Source organism: Panthera onca, chromosome C2 (genome assembly GCF_046562875.1).
Source record: "Panthera onca isolate mPanOnc1 chromosome C2, mPanOnc1 haplotype 2, whole genome shotgun sequence".
Classification (NCBI taxonomy): domain Eukaryota; kingdom Metazoa; phylum Chordata; class Mammalia; order Carnivora; family Felidae; genus Panthera; species Panthera onca.
The window spans coordinates 48,441,306-48,456,194 of NC_138347.1; the positions used below are offsets into that span (position 1 = coordinate 48,441,306).

General features: G+C 38.4%; 1 protein-coding gene across 4 annotated transcripts in view; it reads left to right on the top strand.

Annotated features, from left to right (window-relative positions):
• The first annotated feature begins 413 nt into the window (after window positions 1-413).
• The window catches only part of TFG (trafficking from ER to golgi regulator), a 32,845-nt gene continuing 18,369 nt past the window's right edge, over window positions 414-14,889 (top strand). For 2 of the 4 annotated variants that reach the window (XM_060640160.2, XM_060640163.2), the window contains exons 1-3: window positions 414-653; window positions 5,647-5,873; window positions 9,050-9,133. In XM_060640160.2, the coding sequence (XP_060496143.1) occupies window positions 5,690-5,873; window positions 9,050-9,133 (268 nt within the window). In that variant the 5' untranslated portion in view covers window positions 414-653; window positions 5,647-5,689. The remainder of the gene's footprint in view (window positions 654-5,646; window positions 5,874-9,049; window positions 9,134-14,889) is intronic. The other 2 variants (XM_060640159.2, XM_060640161.2) reach the window with 1 other exon arrangement.

Consider the following 14,889-nt stretch of genomic DNA (forward strand, 5'->3'; position numbering starts at 1 on the left):
GTTTGTGGAAGGCGGGAAAAGGATTCGTTTTTTCGAGACATGACTAGAAGTACAATGGTCACTAAAAACAAAACAAAACAAAAGCCACCCAAACTTGAACAAATGCCCACTTTCAACAGTCTATCAGAGTCCAAAACAGCAAACCACGCCTCACAAACAGGCGACGGACGGGTTTCAAGCTTCCAGGAAAACCGGAAGTGCCTGGTCACGCCTCGCGCATGCGTGCACCCGTCGGCATACGCTGCCACACTCGGTCATCCAGTGAGAAAGCAGAGACTTCGGCCCACGCAGGTTCGGGCACTACCCGCCCCGCGCCTCGGCCTCTGCGCATGCGTTCTGGGTTGCCTGCTTGCTGTGAGGCGGAGCGAAAGGACAGATTTTTTTTTTTTTTTTTTTTTTTCCCTTGTTCCCGCCCCTCTTCTTCCCCCACCTGCCACGTACTGGGCCTGAGATCTCGCTAGGCTTGGTGGGTCTGTGCGATTGGCCGCGGCCGGCGCGAGCCTGCGAGCGAGGTGCGGCGGCGCCGGCGGAGGGCACCGGAGTGGGCCGTGACCGCAGCCTCCTCACGACGCCCCAGAACGCGCCGGCGGCCTCGCACGGGTCCGGTCATCGGAGACCCGCGGAGAGGCAGCCGCGGCGGCCTCGGCAAGCCGGTATGGCCGCTGGGGACGGGGGCGCGGCCGCTCAATCGACAAGGCGGGCGGGGAGACGAGGAAGCGCTGGGAGGGCCTCGCTCGAACCAGCGGGTACCCGGCGGGTGGGGCCGGAGGGGGGCTGTGGGAAGGGGCTGGGGCCCAGGAGGGCCCTCGCGCTGGGGAGGGGAGGGCCCGGAGGGGGGGGATGGGAGTCCCGCAGGCCACCGTGGCAGGGGGGCAGGCCTCGGGGGTCTCTGGGGGTTGTTTGGGCCGGCAAGTGCTCTTGCTTCGATTCCTCTTGGCCTCCAACGGGTCGGACTGCCCGAGGGAGAGGAGAGGAGGGGGCTTGTGAGGCCTGGGGTGGTCGAGCAGCTAACCCCCAGAGGGGCTTGGATGGGTGAAGAATAGAGCCTATGGGAGTAAGTTTATTGGGGTCACTTAAGAGGAACCTTGTTCCTTAGCTGTGTCAGGGTTTAATCGAGCGCCGTCTGGAGGCCCAACCCGGTTTTATAGTGATGATGATAGCGAACTTTTAAGTTTACTTTACTGTGCCCTGTAGTAAGTATTTTAGATGCATAATATCATTTAATCATCACAAGGATCCTTTAAATTTAGAGATCCTTTAAATTTAGATATTATTATTCCTATTTTGTGAGGTTTGGAGAGGTACTTGCCTAAGGTCACGGGGCTGGTAGTGGGAATCTTTACCATCTTACTGGTCAGGCAGGATTTGTGGCTCCTTGGATTCTTTGTAGTAATCAAGGGTTGCTTTTGCTTAGAATTTCTTAAGGAAAATTGCTACCCTGTGGAGGTGCCTAAGCAGGCCCCTCTGAACTTGAGCGGGCTCAACTCAGAGGATTAGAGGAGCTGGAGGTTTGGCCACTGAACCTGGATTCTGGTTCGAGGCAGGCTTTTTATGTGTCTTTGGGCATGTCACTTTATTCTTCAGTGCTGAAAACAGTGTTCCTGTTGGAGGACTTGGTAAATTAGTGTCTGTGTCCTTTCTGGACCTCAGAGGGAGTGGGGTATGGACAAGATGGGAGAAGAAAATACTGTAAGGATCTCACTAGCAGTCCTGGCAGTTGGTAGTTCATTCATTACTAGGCTCTGCCTAGTGACTGGAGTTAGAGACAAAGAGGACCTGAATTCTGTTCCATAAGAAAATGTTGGGGATGGGATTTCCCCTGAAAGGGAGAATTTTGTAGTGTCCTTAGTTTTGTGATAGTTGTGTACGTGGCTTGAGGAGATGGCTGCACAAACTGGGGACGGCCTTAGGAAAGAAGCTTTGGTTCCTGGCCACAGGGAGTTTACAGTGCATGGGAAACACCAAGGAATAAGTGAATTTGCAGGCAAACATGGCAGATAAAAGGAAAAGAGACTAAAGTTTTCAGATCCATTGGAAATGAATACTGCATAATCCTCCCCCCCCCCCTATAAAAAAACATACTATTAGTTAATTTGATGTTGGAAATTTCTCTTAATTAGGAGTATGTCTGTTGCGGGAAATCACTTCAAAGGAGGTACAGTGTGAAGGTCCGACTTAGGAACCGACCCTAACAGTTCAGCTTTCTTCTCCCGATCCCTTATCAGAAATTTATTATTTCCTATTCATCTTTTGTTCAGAGAACAAAAACAAGTCTTTAAATACCTACTATATGTCCGGCACTATTCTAGGTGCTGGTAAGAGTAGATAATAACGTGTTGCTGAAGCTAAACCCTGGTCCTTAACTATGTTCTTGCTGGCTTATGCATCCTCTGGGTAGGAGGAAGTAACATACCTTGATTTACTGAAGTTCTTTATTACTTTCAGACTGTAAGGTGAGCAAGGTGGAATCTTTACCATTTTGTTGAAGTAATTATACTTCAGAGCTTGGCACATAGTAGGTATTAAGTAAATGTTTCCTGACTATAGAAAGTGCTTTGGCTAACAGGTAAGAGGTTGTATGGAGGTTTCAGTTAATCATAGTGTTCATGAGAAGTTCATTGTGAGAATTGTCAGGTAAAGAAAACTATTCTGATTTTAAATTAAGACAAGCTTAGCATCCAGATTTAGGAACACAATCCACTCTGTTCTGAACTGACTTAAAGTGTTAGATTCAGTATTTAATGCCCCATTTAAAAATATTAATATAGCTGTAAAATACAGTACAAGTACAAAAAAGAAAAAAAGAGTGTAAAGAAACAAGGGGAAGGGCAAATTGTGGAGGGTATTTAATGTTAGGTTAAAGGGAGTTTGAATTTACATCCTGCTGAAAAAGGGATAATCTGAGGATACAGGCCTTCAAGGGCTGACTTTGGGTCCTCATTAAGTGGCATAATTAAAAAATCTGTTGCATTAACTGGGAAGTTTATTTCCAAGCCATCTGTGATTTGTGGGTCACTGCATCATGGAAAAAGAGTATTTCTAAATTTAAAAAGAAAGAAATTATTAAAATGTTCAGAATATGGCAAGGAGTTCTAGAGACACTCATTTAAGGAATAGTTGGAAGAACATAGGACATTTATATGAAAGAATATTAGGGCATTTATATGTAATATTCATGAAATGACTTAGGATTCCTGAAAACTTTCTCCAGGTATTTGAAGGGGTGATGTGTTGGAGGGTAGGTGGGGTGTTTTCATACCAAGAAAAATAATTGTAGAGAGGTATGAAAACTGTAGAATGATTGTAGAGAAGCATGAAAAGTCGGTATGATGTTAACAAATTAAGAGGAAAAACCAGCTGCCAGTAGTAAAACATGAGGTTGAAACTACAGTGTGGCCAGTAGGAGATTGTAGGGCACTTTAAATAAGATCATTTGGCGGGGGGGGGGGGGGGGGGGGGGGGGGGGGGGGGGTGGGCAGGAGGAGGTGGGGAGTTGAAGCTAGGGAAATGCTCAGTAGTTGTGGATGTATTTAAGAACATTTTGGTCTTGAAAACAAGAGATAGACCTTGAGAAGAAGAGCTATTAACACATTATTTAATTGTAACTGTATTTTCTAGAACTCTATAGTAACCATGTAAATTACTAGAGACCTCATAGTATATTTTGAGTTTAGAATTAGTGTCGTTACAGGATAATCACTCTGAAATAATACCTAAAATTAAGATGAAAGTAAAACCCAGGAAGGGAAAATTTTGTAGCAAATTAGTATTTAGTGGCTAGTTCTCTAACATTATCTTATTTCTTTCTTAAAATATGCAATTTAAACGGGGCGCTGGGGTGGCTCAATTGGTTAAGCAGCCGACTTCGGCTCAGGTCATGATCTCGCGGTTTGTGGGTTCGAGCCCAAGTTGGGCTCTCGCAGTTTGTGGGCCGGAGCCTGGAGCCTGCTTCGGATTCTGTGTCTCCCTCTCTTTGCCCCTCCCCTGCTCGCACACGTGCGCACTCTGTCTCAAAAATTAATAAAAACATTAAAAAACTTTTTAAAAAATTTAAAAAATGCAATTTAAACATACACAGCCACTCAGGTTTGGGGAGGGGTGAGGTATAGAATATTAAGAGACAATAGTGGACATTCTTACTAGAAAGCTCCAGAGGATGTCATTCATTTGTCTTTTCTCAAGTTCCCAAAATAGATAGGAAAATTAGAGAAAATACTAGTGAGGTCTTATTTTAGAGAGAAACATTTCAGACTCTAGTGTTCACACATGATTTTCTCTTTAGAGTTAGCATTTAGTTACAGGCTAATATAGAGTGAAAGCCAGTATTCTTCATTTAACAAAATTGAATGACTACCATGTGCTAGACCAGTATTGTTCTGGGCTCAGGAATACAATGAACAAAACCATTTACTTCTTTACTTTCTAGTGGAAAAGACAATACAAAATTAATTCTTAATGTCTGGGAGTGATAAGTGCTTTGAAGAAAATTGAAGCAGGGTAAGAAAGTGAAAGAAGATCCATTTTAGCTTAGATGGTCAGGGCAAACCTCTGAGAAATGAAGATTTGATCTGAGATCTGAATCATGTAAGTTTTGAAAAGGGCTCATGACAAAGGGAACAGCAAGTGCAAAGCCTTGAATTGAGAAGGAGAACTTAAAGTGTGGGTGCAGCAGTGTAACCAGGGAGAGAAGTAGGAAATGAGGTTAAATACTTGGCTAGGGGCCAGAGGCCAGATCATGACCTTGTAGTTCTGGCTTTTATTGAAACTGAGATGCGAATCCATTGGAAGATTTTAAGCAGAGTGACATTAGATTTTATTCAACAGGATGATTCTAAATTTGAGAATAGATTAAAAGTGGACAAAGGTAAAAAGGCAGACTGGTTAGGAGTCTTATGCAGTAATGCAGGCAAGAGGAGTCTTGTGCAGTAATGCAGGCAAGAGCTTTAGATCAAGCTGGTAGAGGTAAAGTTACTGAAGTGATTGGAATATAGAGATATTTTAAAGGTAGTAGCAACTAGATTATTGGCTATTTGGACTTATTTTTTCTTTTTCTTTTAAATCTTGAACACCTAGAAGAAAGAAATTGTCACTGAGTTGGAGAAGACTACAGGAAAAGCAGATTTTGGGGAGAGGATCAGGAGTTTGTTTTCGGACATGTTAAATTAGAAATCTAAATGGTAATGGCAGATAGGTGGTTAGGTATATGGGCAAAATAATAATTGCCGAAAATAATGAAACTTGTTTTCTTATGCACATACTGAAGTTATCTCCATTTTAACATGATGAATGGGGTAACATTGGAACAGTAGATCTCTTTTGAAGACCAGAATTTCTTAGATTCCAATAGTAGTTTTGCTTTTCAACTTTTTTTTCTTTAAAGTTTATTTATATTGAGAGAGACACAGAGAGAGAGAGAGAGAGCATGAGCAGGGGAGGGGCAGAGAGAGAGGGAGAGAGAATCCCAAGCAGGCTCTGCACTGTCATCACAGAGCCCTACACTGGCCGGGATCTCACGAACTGTGAGATCATGACCTGAGCCGAAATCAAGAGTCGGATGCTTAACTGACTGAGCCACCCAGGCGCCCTGCTTTTCAACTTTTAAGAAATGTTTTTAGAGCTGTTTAATCACCAAAACCATTTTATCAGTCTTTCCCTAGAGTTGTATATACGCAACATCCTGGAGTCCACCATGAATGGACAGTTGGACCTAAGTGGGAAGCTGATCATCAAAGCTCAACTTGGGGAGGATATTCGACGAATTCCCATTCATAATGAAGATATTACTTATGATGAATTAGTGCTAATGATGCAGCGAGTTTTCAGAGGAAAACTTCTGAGTAATGACGAAGTTACAATAAAGTATAAAGATGAAGGTAAGATTGTTTCTAAAGTTAGCCATTAAAAGTCTAAGTATTGTATGTGTTCTTTTGCCTATTTTTTATTGAATAGCTCATTATAAATTTCCCTTCTGTCATAATTGAGTACCCACTTTATTTAATGGGATATATATGTAGCTGATTATAATTCTTTTATAAGTTAAAAATAGCTAAGTGATTTATTATTAAAAATGGGGTTTTTAGTAATAGATCACTTTCACAGAATATATATTTTTAAAGTTTATTTATTTAGAGAGAGAGTGTGTGCGTGTGCACCTCTGCGAGTGGGGGAAGGACAAAGAGAGAAAGAGAGAGGTGAGAGAGAATATCCCAAGCAGGCTCCATGCTATCGGCACAGAGCCCAACACAGGGCTCAGTCTCACAAATCATGAGATCGTGACCTGAGCTGAAATCAAGAGAGGACAGCTTAACCCACCTAGCCACCCAGGTGCCCCACTTTCACAAATATTTTTACAAGCATTTTTTTTCTTTTCTGCTCATGCAATTTTGGCTTCCTTTTTGCTTTTAAAACCAACTTTCACTCATATTTCCCAAAGTGAAAGAGGTATCAGTAGGTATTGGATGAAAAATGTTTTCATGGTCAACTAAGTGTGAGAAAGCTGGTTGAAACAGAAATGTGTTTCTTTACTGCAGGAATAATAATCGTAATATTGCTGATACACATTGTCTGTTTATAGTATTCAGTGTCCCTAGACTCATTTGACCACAAAACTGTTTTTATGGCAATGGGTTTTATATGACAGATGTTGCATCAGACACACAGTGGAATTAAAATCATAGACTGTCTTTATTTCATCTTCTTTAAACCTTCTTCTTTGTAAACATCTCTACTGAAATTGTACTTTAGGTGGTTACCAGTTTCTTTCTGCTGAATTTATTTCCAGTCTGTTTCACCTTGATCTTTATACTTGGCATTGCTACCCCCATACCATCCTTTTAAAAATAACTCTTATCCCTTAACATCTCTGACACTACTGTCCCAGTTTTCTTATCACTAACAGCCGTTTCCCTGTCTCTTGGTGTGCTGGCTTAAAGTAATGCCTGCTGTTAATAATAGAAATCTTAAAATTTCAGTGGTTTAACACTCAAGAGATCATTCAAAGGCCCAGGTTGACAGAAGCTGTGTTATGTTCAACACATGGCTTGCAAGCTCACCTTGAGCATTAACATCCAGCAGGCAGATAGATGAAGACAGAGTATAGAGGATTACATGAGGGATTGTACTCCCTGGGCCATGAGGTAGTGTTTATCATTTCTGTTCACATCAAGCTGGCCAGACCCCATCACATGGCTCTGCTGAACTGTCAGTAGCTTGGAGTATGTCCCTGGTTGGCCCACTTTCCAACAACGTATACTATGGAAAGGAAATATAAAAATAGAAATCACTGATGATCAATCAGCTAGCTGGCCATTTAGCTACAGGTGTAATTTTTTTTTTTTTTTTTTTACAAAGTATGATCTAATGGTACCCAAAACTAATTTTGAGAGTCACCTGGATGGTAAAAGAGAGCAATTGCTTCTCATTCTCTTTCCTAATACAATCTCATCTACTTCTAATATGTTGACTTTCACCTTTTTGACTTCCAAGTGTGTGCCTTAATTTGGTCAATTTGTTCTTTTTCTTCACTTTAGAACTCAAATTTTTAACAGCTTTCATTTTATCTGAGATGCTATGCTCTTGCCTCAAACTTGTATATTTTAAACTGACCTCACTATTTACCTGGCTTTCTCTTAAATCCCTTATTTTTGTTTAGGGCAAGGATTGGTAAACTTTTCTCTAAAAGATCAGGTAATATTTTAGCACTGTGGGTCATATTAAGTCTCTATTTCATCTACCTTTTTTTTAAAAACCTTTATAAAAAAAATGTAAAAGCCACTCTTGGTTCATAGTCCTATAAACAGGGATTTTTGACCATTGGTCTCACTTTATGGACCCCTAACTTAAGGGTATCTTCAGTGTTGAAATTTTGTCCTCTACATCTAGTTACCACATTGGATTTGTTTTTCACAGTTTCTAAGTGTTTTGAATTGTACAGATTTGTGCTACTTGTGGTAATTGTATAGACTGTTAGGTATTAATTAGGGTGGAGGACTGGCTTAGGTAAAGTTCTTGCCATCATATATTTCTGTTGTGAAATTCAGAAAATAAAAAAGGCAGTTACAGAAGGTTTTCTGTTTATATATATATACTTTATTAAAAATATATTTATGAGTAAAATCTCTGAAGTCTGAACATTAGATATGTTATAAGAAGTGGGTCTGGTTATAAGATCTTAGATCTTATAAAGATCTAAGAATAGTGACAAAATCTTCAGGTATGGCTTTTGTTGCCAGCTTTGTTCAAACTAAAACTGTCTAGTCAGTGTTTTTGGTGTAGCAGAGCATCCTTGGAGCAGCCTCCCCAGGACAGAACTACCATCCTTACTCCCCTTCTCCAACCCAGCTGTGTCTGTGAAGATAGCCAGTAGAGGCTCCTGACCCAACTCCTTGCCTCTGGGTGCTTTTCTGTTCTTTTTCTCTCCAGAGAACATTTTCCCTGAGCCCTTTGAAAACTTTTGAAACAAGCAGCTGATATGCCGATTATAATATTCTTTAACTTTGAGATCTCGGAGATTATAGAATCTTGTGTATATGAGTATTTTTTCTAAGGAGAGTTGATAGTTTTCATCTTAGTATCAAAATGGTCAGTGACCCTTTTAGTTACTGCTATAATAGCTTCCTCTACATTTGTGTCAGTGGTGTTTTACTGTACTTAGAATTACATTTTGAACACTGAGAATCTTTATTTCTTTAACATTTGATAAATATATTTAAATTTTTTGGAATGGAAAGATTTCAGTCTAAACCAATAATTTGTTATATTGCTACCATGAATGCCCTGGTGACTTGTAAAGGATCGTCATATGTTAATCTTAGCTATGTTTTGGCTCTTCTTAATGAGGATATGATAAATAGCCTTGCTATAAAAGTAATAAGCAAAATTGATATTCTTTTGAACAGATGCATCTTTCCTAGATCCTTTAATGTTTAAGGTTTTTATGGGACATTCTAATTATGCTCTGTTATCTACATTTTCAATTTTAACTTAATGTATATCCTAGTTTATTACTGATACAAATCTGAAACTCACTTCTGTTTTTTTTTAATTCCAGATGGAGACCTTATAACAATTTTTGATAGTTCTGACCTTTCTTTTGCAATTCAGTGTAGTAGAATACTGAAACTGACGTTATTTGGTAAGTGGTAAATCTTCTAATAAATTTACTATTTTATCCATTGTGTTTTTGTTGAAGACTTTTTTAGCTTTTCTCCTTTTAAAGACTCAGAATTAAGCGATAACTTTTTCAGCTGTATCTGAAGTTTTGAATTATTAGGCCTGCCTATATTCTTTTTTTCTTTCCCGAAGATTAATAGAAAGTAGTCACATTTAAAATCTCCATCTGCTCAGTATCTTACATAGTAATGGGTGCCACTTATAGAAGTATTTCCAGGATTGAAAGTAATTGCAGTATTGAAACTACCTTTATTAAGTTTTAAATTTATTAAATTTATTCATTATATTAAGTTCTTAGTACTCTGAGAATATAGAATTATTTTCCATAAATGTAACATGTTTTTACTTATTCTCAGAGCTTAACATATAGGCCTAAGACTGTAGACATTATTTTTTAAGGAGTAAAGATTAAATTAGAAGTAGTTTTGATTAAAAAAAAAATAAGCAAATACAAGACTAATTTTAATCTTTTAGATTTTGTATTCTTGTAGACAGTAACAGATTTGTGAGGTAGAACTCTTAAAAGATAAGATAGAAATGATTACAGAGTTTAAGTGGTAGCATGCTTATGTGAAAAATAAAATCTGGGCCTTTTTTCTAGATGTTTTGTTTAGCATTTTTTAATAAGTTACGTGACACTGAACCTTTTGGTTCATGAAACCTGATGTGGGCCAGTTGGTTTAATTTGTATCTATTTCATCTCCATGTAGGAAGGGTGAATGTTAATTAGATTTTAAAATGCTAATAACAAAAGCTGTTTAAGAAATTTTTAAATAAAAGGTATCACTGCACAGTATTGAATCTAAAATACTTAACCACTAGCAGCCAGCTATCAGGAAGGTTCAATAAACTGAAAATCTTCCTTCCAGAGACACTGAGGACGTTTTAGATTAACTATGATAAATGTGTTTTTTGAAATATATACTTGAAGTTGCTCAGGAGAGTAAGAGAAATGTCCAGAGACCAAAAGACAGATGAAATTAAAAACTGGGACCAGTAGTACCAAAGGGTGAGACTTGGTGTGCTTTTGGTGTTAATGGTCAAGGTTTTATTCTGCATAGTCTAAAGACTAGTCATTTGGTGTCTACATAGTAGAGGCCTTGGGTCCTAGACCCTCAGTGGGGTGTTCTAAAAAAGAATTTTTTTTTTTAAGTTTTACTTATTTTGAGAGAGCATGCATGCACACGTGGTGGGGGGAGGGGGAGGGAGAGAGAGGGAGAGAGAGAATCCCAAGCAGGCTCTGCACTATCAGCACAGAGCCTGACATGGGGTTTGAACTCATGAACCCTGTGATCATGACGTGAGCTGGAATCAAGAGTTGAATGCTTAACTGACTGAGCCATCCAGGCACCCCTAAAAAAGAATATTGTAAAAGAAAAATACCTCTCTGTTGGTACAGGAAAAATCAAGGAATTGATACAGGAAACTCTCATAACCTGAAGCTGTTGGGTTTGTAAAGGCTCCCTTGAGGATTTCTAACCATGGTTGCTAGGTGGGTTGGATTTAAATTTAAACTGTCTTCAAAGATGGGGAACTCACAAGCACAGATACTACTATAAAAAAAGGTAAGAAGTAAAGGCAGAAATCTCTTAGAGTAAGTTCTCAATCCAGGTCATGGGCTGCTTCTAGACAAAATCCTGTTGATGAACTTAGAGTTTTGAACTGTAAGACATGTGAAACAATCCATGTAGGCCAGAAACAATGGCCACAACTAATAGTGCAGTTAGACTTCCAAGAACTTGCAGTTAATAGAAGTGGTCATCTATAAAATAATATTAAAAATTATTAGATGTAAAAGAAATAAGAATGTAAGAACAAGGCACTATGAAAAAAGGATAAACAGATTTTAAAAACAAATCAAGATAACTTTTGGAAATGAAAAGTATAATCATTCAAATTAAATACAAAGAGGAGAGGTAAAATAGATTAGTCACAGTGGAAGAGAGAATTATTGAACTAGAAGGTAGTCTAAAGAAATTACGGAATAAAGCACCAAAACAGAGATGAAGAATATAAGATAGAATTTAAGAATAAGAAAGTCCAGCCTATTTCCATTAAGACTTTAAAGAAGGAGATATAATGGGGGAGTGGAAATATTTGAGGAGGTAGTGGCTAAAGAAATTTTCAGAATTATATAAAAGATATAAATTCGGATTCAGGAGGAAAAGTAGTCCTGAGCAGGGTAAGTAAAAACAAAACTCTCCTGGATATATTGTCACAAAACTGGAGAATATGTAAGGCAAAAAGATAATCTTAAAGTCGCCTGAAAGAATAAGACTGATCATCTAGCAAGCAATTAGACTTTTGGTAGACTTCTTCATAGTAATAATGGAAGCCAGAGACAGTAGAATAGCATCTTCCAACTGTTCAGAAAAAAAATCTGGAAAAGTAGCTTTCTATAGTGTGCTACACTTAAGGAATAAAGGGAGAAAAAAACATCAAAAATAAAAAGACTGAGGATTTACCACTCATGGACCCTGTTAAAAGAATAAAAGAGTTCTTTAGCAAAAAGGAAATTGAGTCCAGAAGAATGGTGAAACCTGCAAGAAATTGTGAGCAAATAAACTTGTCAACATGTAAATTTAAATGAGCACTGATAATAAAAAACAACAACAACAATAGTTTTAGAAATATAAAAAGATGGGACAAAAGTCCTGATCATTAATTATATGTAAGACAGGAAAGGATGATAGGAATTACATTTTTTTAAAGTTTATTTCTTTATTTTGAGAGAGAAAGTGTGAGTCAGGGACAGGCAGAGAGAGAGAGGGTGAGAAAATCTGAAGCAGGCTCCATGTGGTCAGTGCAGAGCTGGACACAAGCCTTGAACCCAAGAACCGTGGGATCATAACCTGAGCCAAGGTCGGATGCTTAACCAGCTGAGCCACCCAGGTGTCCAGGAATTAAAATATTAATTTTTTTTAACATTTATTCATTTTTTTGAGAGAGACAGAGTGCGAGCAGGGAAGAGACAGAGAGAGGGGGAGACACAGAATCTGAAGCAGGCTCCAGGCTCTGAGCTGTCAGCATAGAGCCCAACCCAGGGCTCAACCTCACGAACTGAGATCATGACCTGAGCTAAAGTTGGACGCTTAACCGACTAAGGGTAAAGAAGGAAACAGAGTACCTACTTGGTTCACTAGACGATGAGGAAAAGAAGCAGAGAGAAAGCTTGATAAATATATAGTATAAAATACTAACTACAGTGCACACAAATGGACTAAATGTACATGTTAAAAGACTCTTATTGGAGTTAAACCAGATCTAATTACATGCTTATTATAAGAGACATACTGAAATATTATGATGCAAAGTTTGAAAGTAAAGGGCTAATATTATACTAGACAAACTCAAACCTAGTTAGGAATACTAACAGAATGGACTAAAAAATTCCCTAGTAATAGTCACTTCATAGTGATAAAAAGCATAATTCACTGGGAGTATATAATAATTCTGAACACTTATACGTCATAGCCATAGATTTTCCCTAAGGAAAAATAAATTCACAATCATGGGAGAGCTTGTATTACTCTTCTCTGGGAAACTGGTAAATCATGCAGGCTCAGAATTAGTAGGGATAGAGAAAATTTGAACAGATCAAATACAGGCTTGGTCTTATGCATCTAGCAATTAAGAAGGGGTATGATTGTTTTGAGCACATACGGATATTTATATAAAAATTAACCACATAGTGGTTTTTCCAACAAATTTCAGTAAGTTCTAGAGAAGAGATACCCTGGAGGTCACATTCTCTGGCTTCATTTAGAAACCACTGGACAAAAAAGATAACATACACTATGGGCGTCAGTCTGTGTTATCTTTTGGTTTTTGAGGATAAAAATATGCTTTAACATAAAAAAGAAAAAATTATAATGGGAATTAGAAATAATTAGCTATGACTTCTATATAACAAAGTTTTTAGAGTATGCTAAAGTAAAACTTGAGGGGATATTTGGTAGCCTTCTATACAAGAAGGACAAAGTAAGCCCAAATAACTTACAAGGAAAAATTAATAAAGAGCAGAAGTGGACTAGAAGTCAGGGAATTGATAGGATCAATTCTGACGAGATAACAAATTTGCAAACTTCTGTAAGATTAATTAAGAAAAAAGGCACAAACAATGGTAGGAATGAAAAGGGGCATACTACAAATACATTGCAGTGAGGAAGAGTGAATACTGTGGAAGAACAATGGAGTGTCTCAGTAAAAGTATTGGAAAGGATTTTTCATAGGGCTTAGGTGTATGGTAGAGGATTTTGGATAAGGTTCAAGGAAGTGGGACTTGCTATAGATTGGATGCCGTTAGGAGGTGGAGATGGTCCTGTGATTGGGTATGTAACTAAATTTTATGCAGAAGGTGGGAGGAATTGTGGCTAAAGCTTCAATTAGTGGAACAGCAGCCATCACTCATTTTAGCTAGGGATGTTGGTCATTTTTGTGGTTTGGTTATTGTTCTTGTTTTGTCTGAGTTCTCACATGATTATGCAGTGGTGCTGTTTTCATCTTCCATCTGTCACAGTCACAGAGTGATCTTTTCTAATGGTTGATGTTCTTTGAGATTGTTCATGTTCAGCAAGAGAACACCACAACTTACTTGTGAGTGCCAGGCCAGCTTCTGGCAGCACTAAGGTCTGTCTTACAGGACTAGGCCAGTTCCTGGTTGTCAGGAGCTGCTTTTCTCCTTTTTAGGTATCAAAGAAAACCTAGTAATACCCTAAAAAGTCAGTAATTAATTCATGTAGGTAGGAGATTGTATTGAACTTCCTTGTAGATATATGGACAGTATGTAAAATATTGGTGAGTTGTCTTCAAAAAACTTCTATTGCTGGTGTGATATTTGCAATTCAGTTAACAAAGAATCCCTGCACCTTTATTTAAATGGATTTCCTTTTTTAATTTGTTACCTTAGTAATTTGTATATATGTGTACTGGCAGTGCATAAAGCATTTTAATTTAATTTTTGAACTCCTGTCTTGAAGTGTGCATTCAGAACCTTGTTGTTACTTTTCTTTTTTTTTTTGTTTTTGTTTTTGTTTTTAAAGTAACCTTTAGTGGTGGCAATCTTTGTTGCTGGATGAAGGATTTCTCATATTTTTTCTTTACTTTTAAGTCAGTTGGAAGTCATTTGGACAGAATGGTTACATGAGGTAACATTGCCTTCATTTAAAAAAAGACCCAATGATTATTAAATAATCTTTGTCTTTTTGCGGCTTTTATACTGCTTTTGGAAGTAACCACTTTGAAGGACAGTGGTGATTTGGATTCATGAATTCTGCATTTTTTTTAATAGGTTACTTTTTAGGTCAGTTATTTTAGGTGGCTATTTTTTCTTTTTTTAGATCAAAAAGTAGGCAAGAGGGATAATAGAACTGTCAGTCATGTTGCACCTTTTAACATATATATTTAGAATAATGTATTGATTGTATTACTTTAAGAATATAAAATAGTGTGGGGTGGGGGCCTGCATGGCTTAGTTGGTTAAGCATCTGATTCTTGATTTCAGCTCAAGTCATGATCTCACGGTTTTTGAGTTCAAGCCCCGAGTCAGGCCCTGTGCTGACAGTGCAGAGCCTACTTGGGATTCTCTCTCTCCCTTCCTCTCTGCTCCTGCCACGCTGGCACTTGCTCATGCACTCTTTCTCTGTCTCAAAAATAAATGACTTAAAAAAGAACAGTGTGTGGTAAAAATGAGCTTTTGAAGGTACATCATTTCTCTTA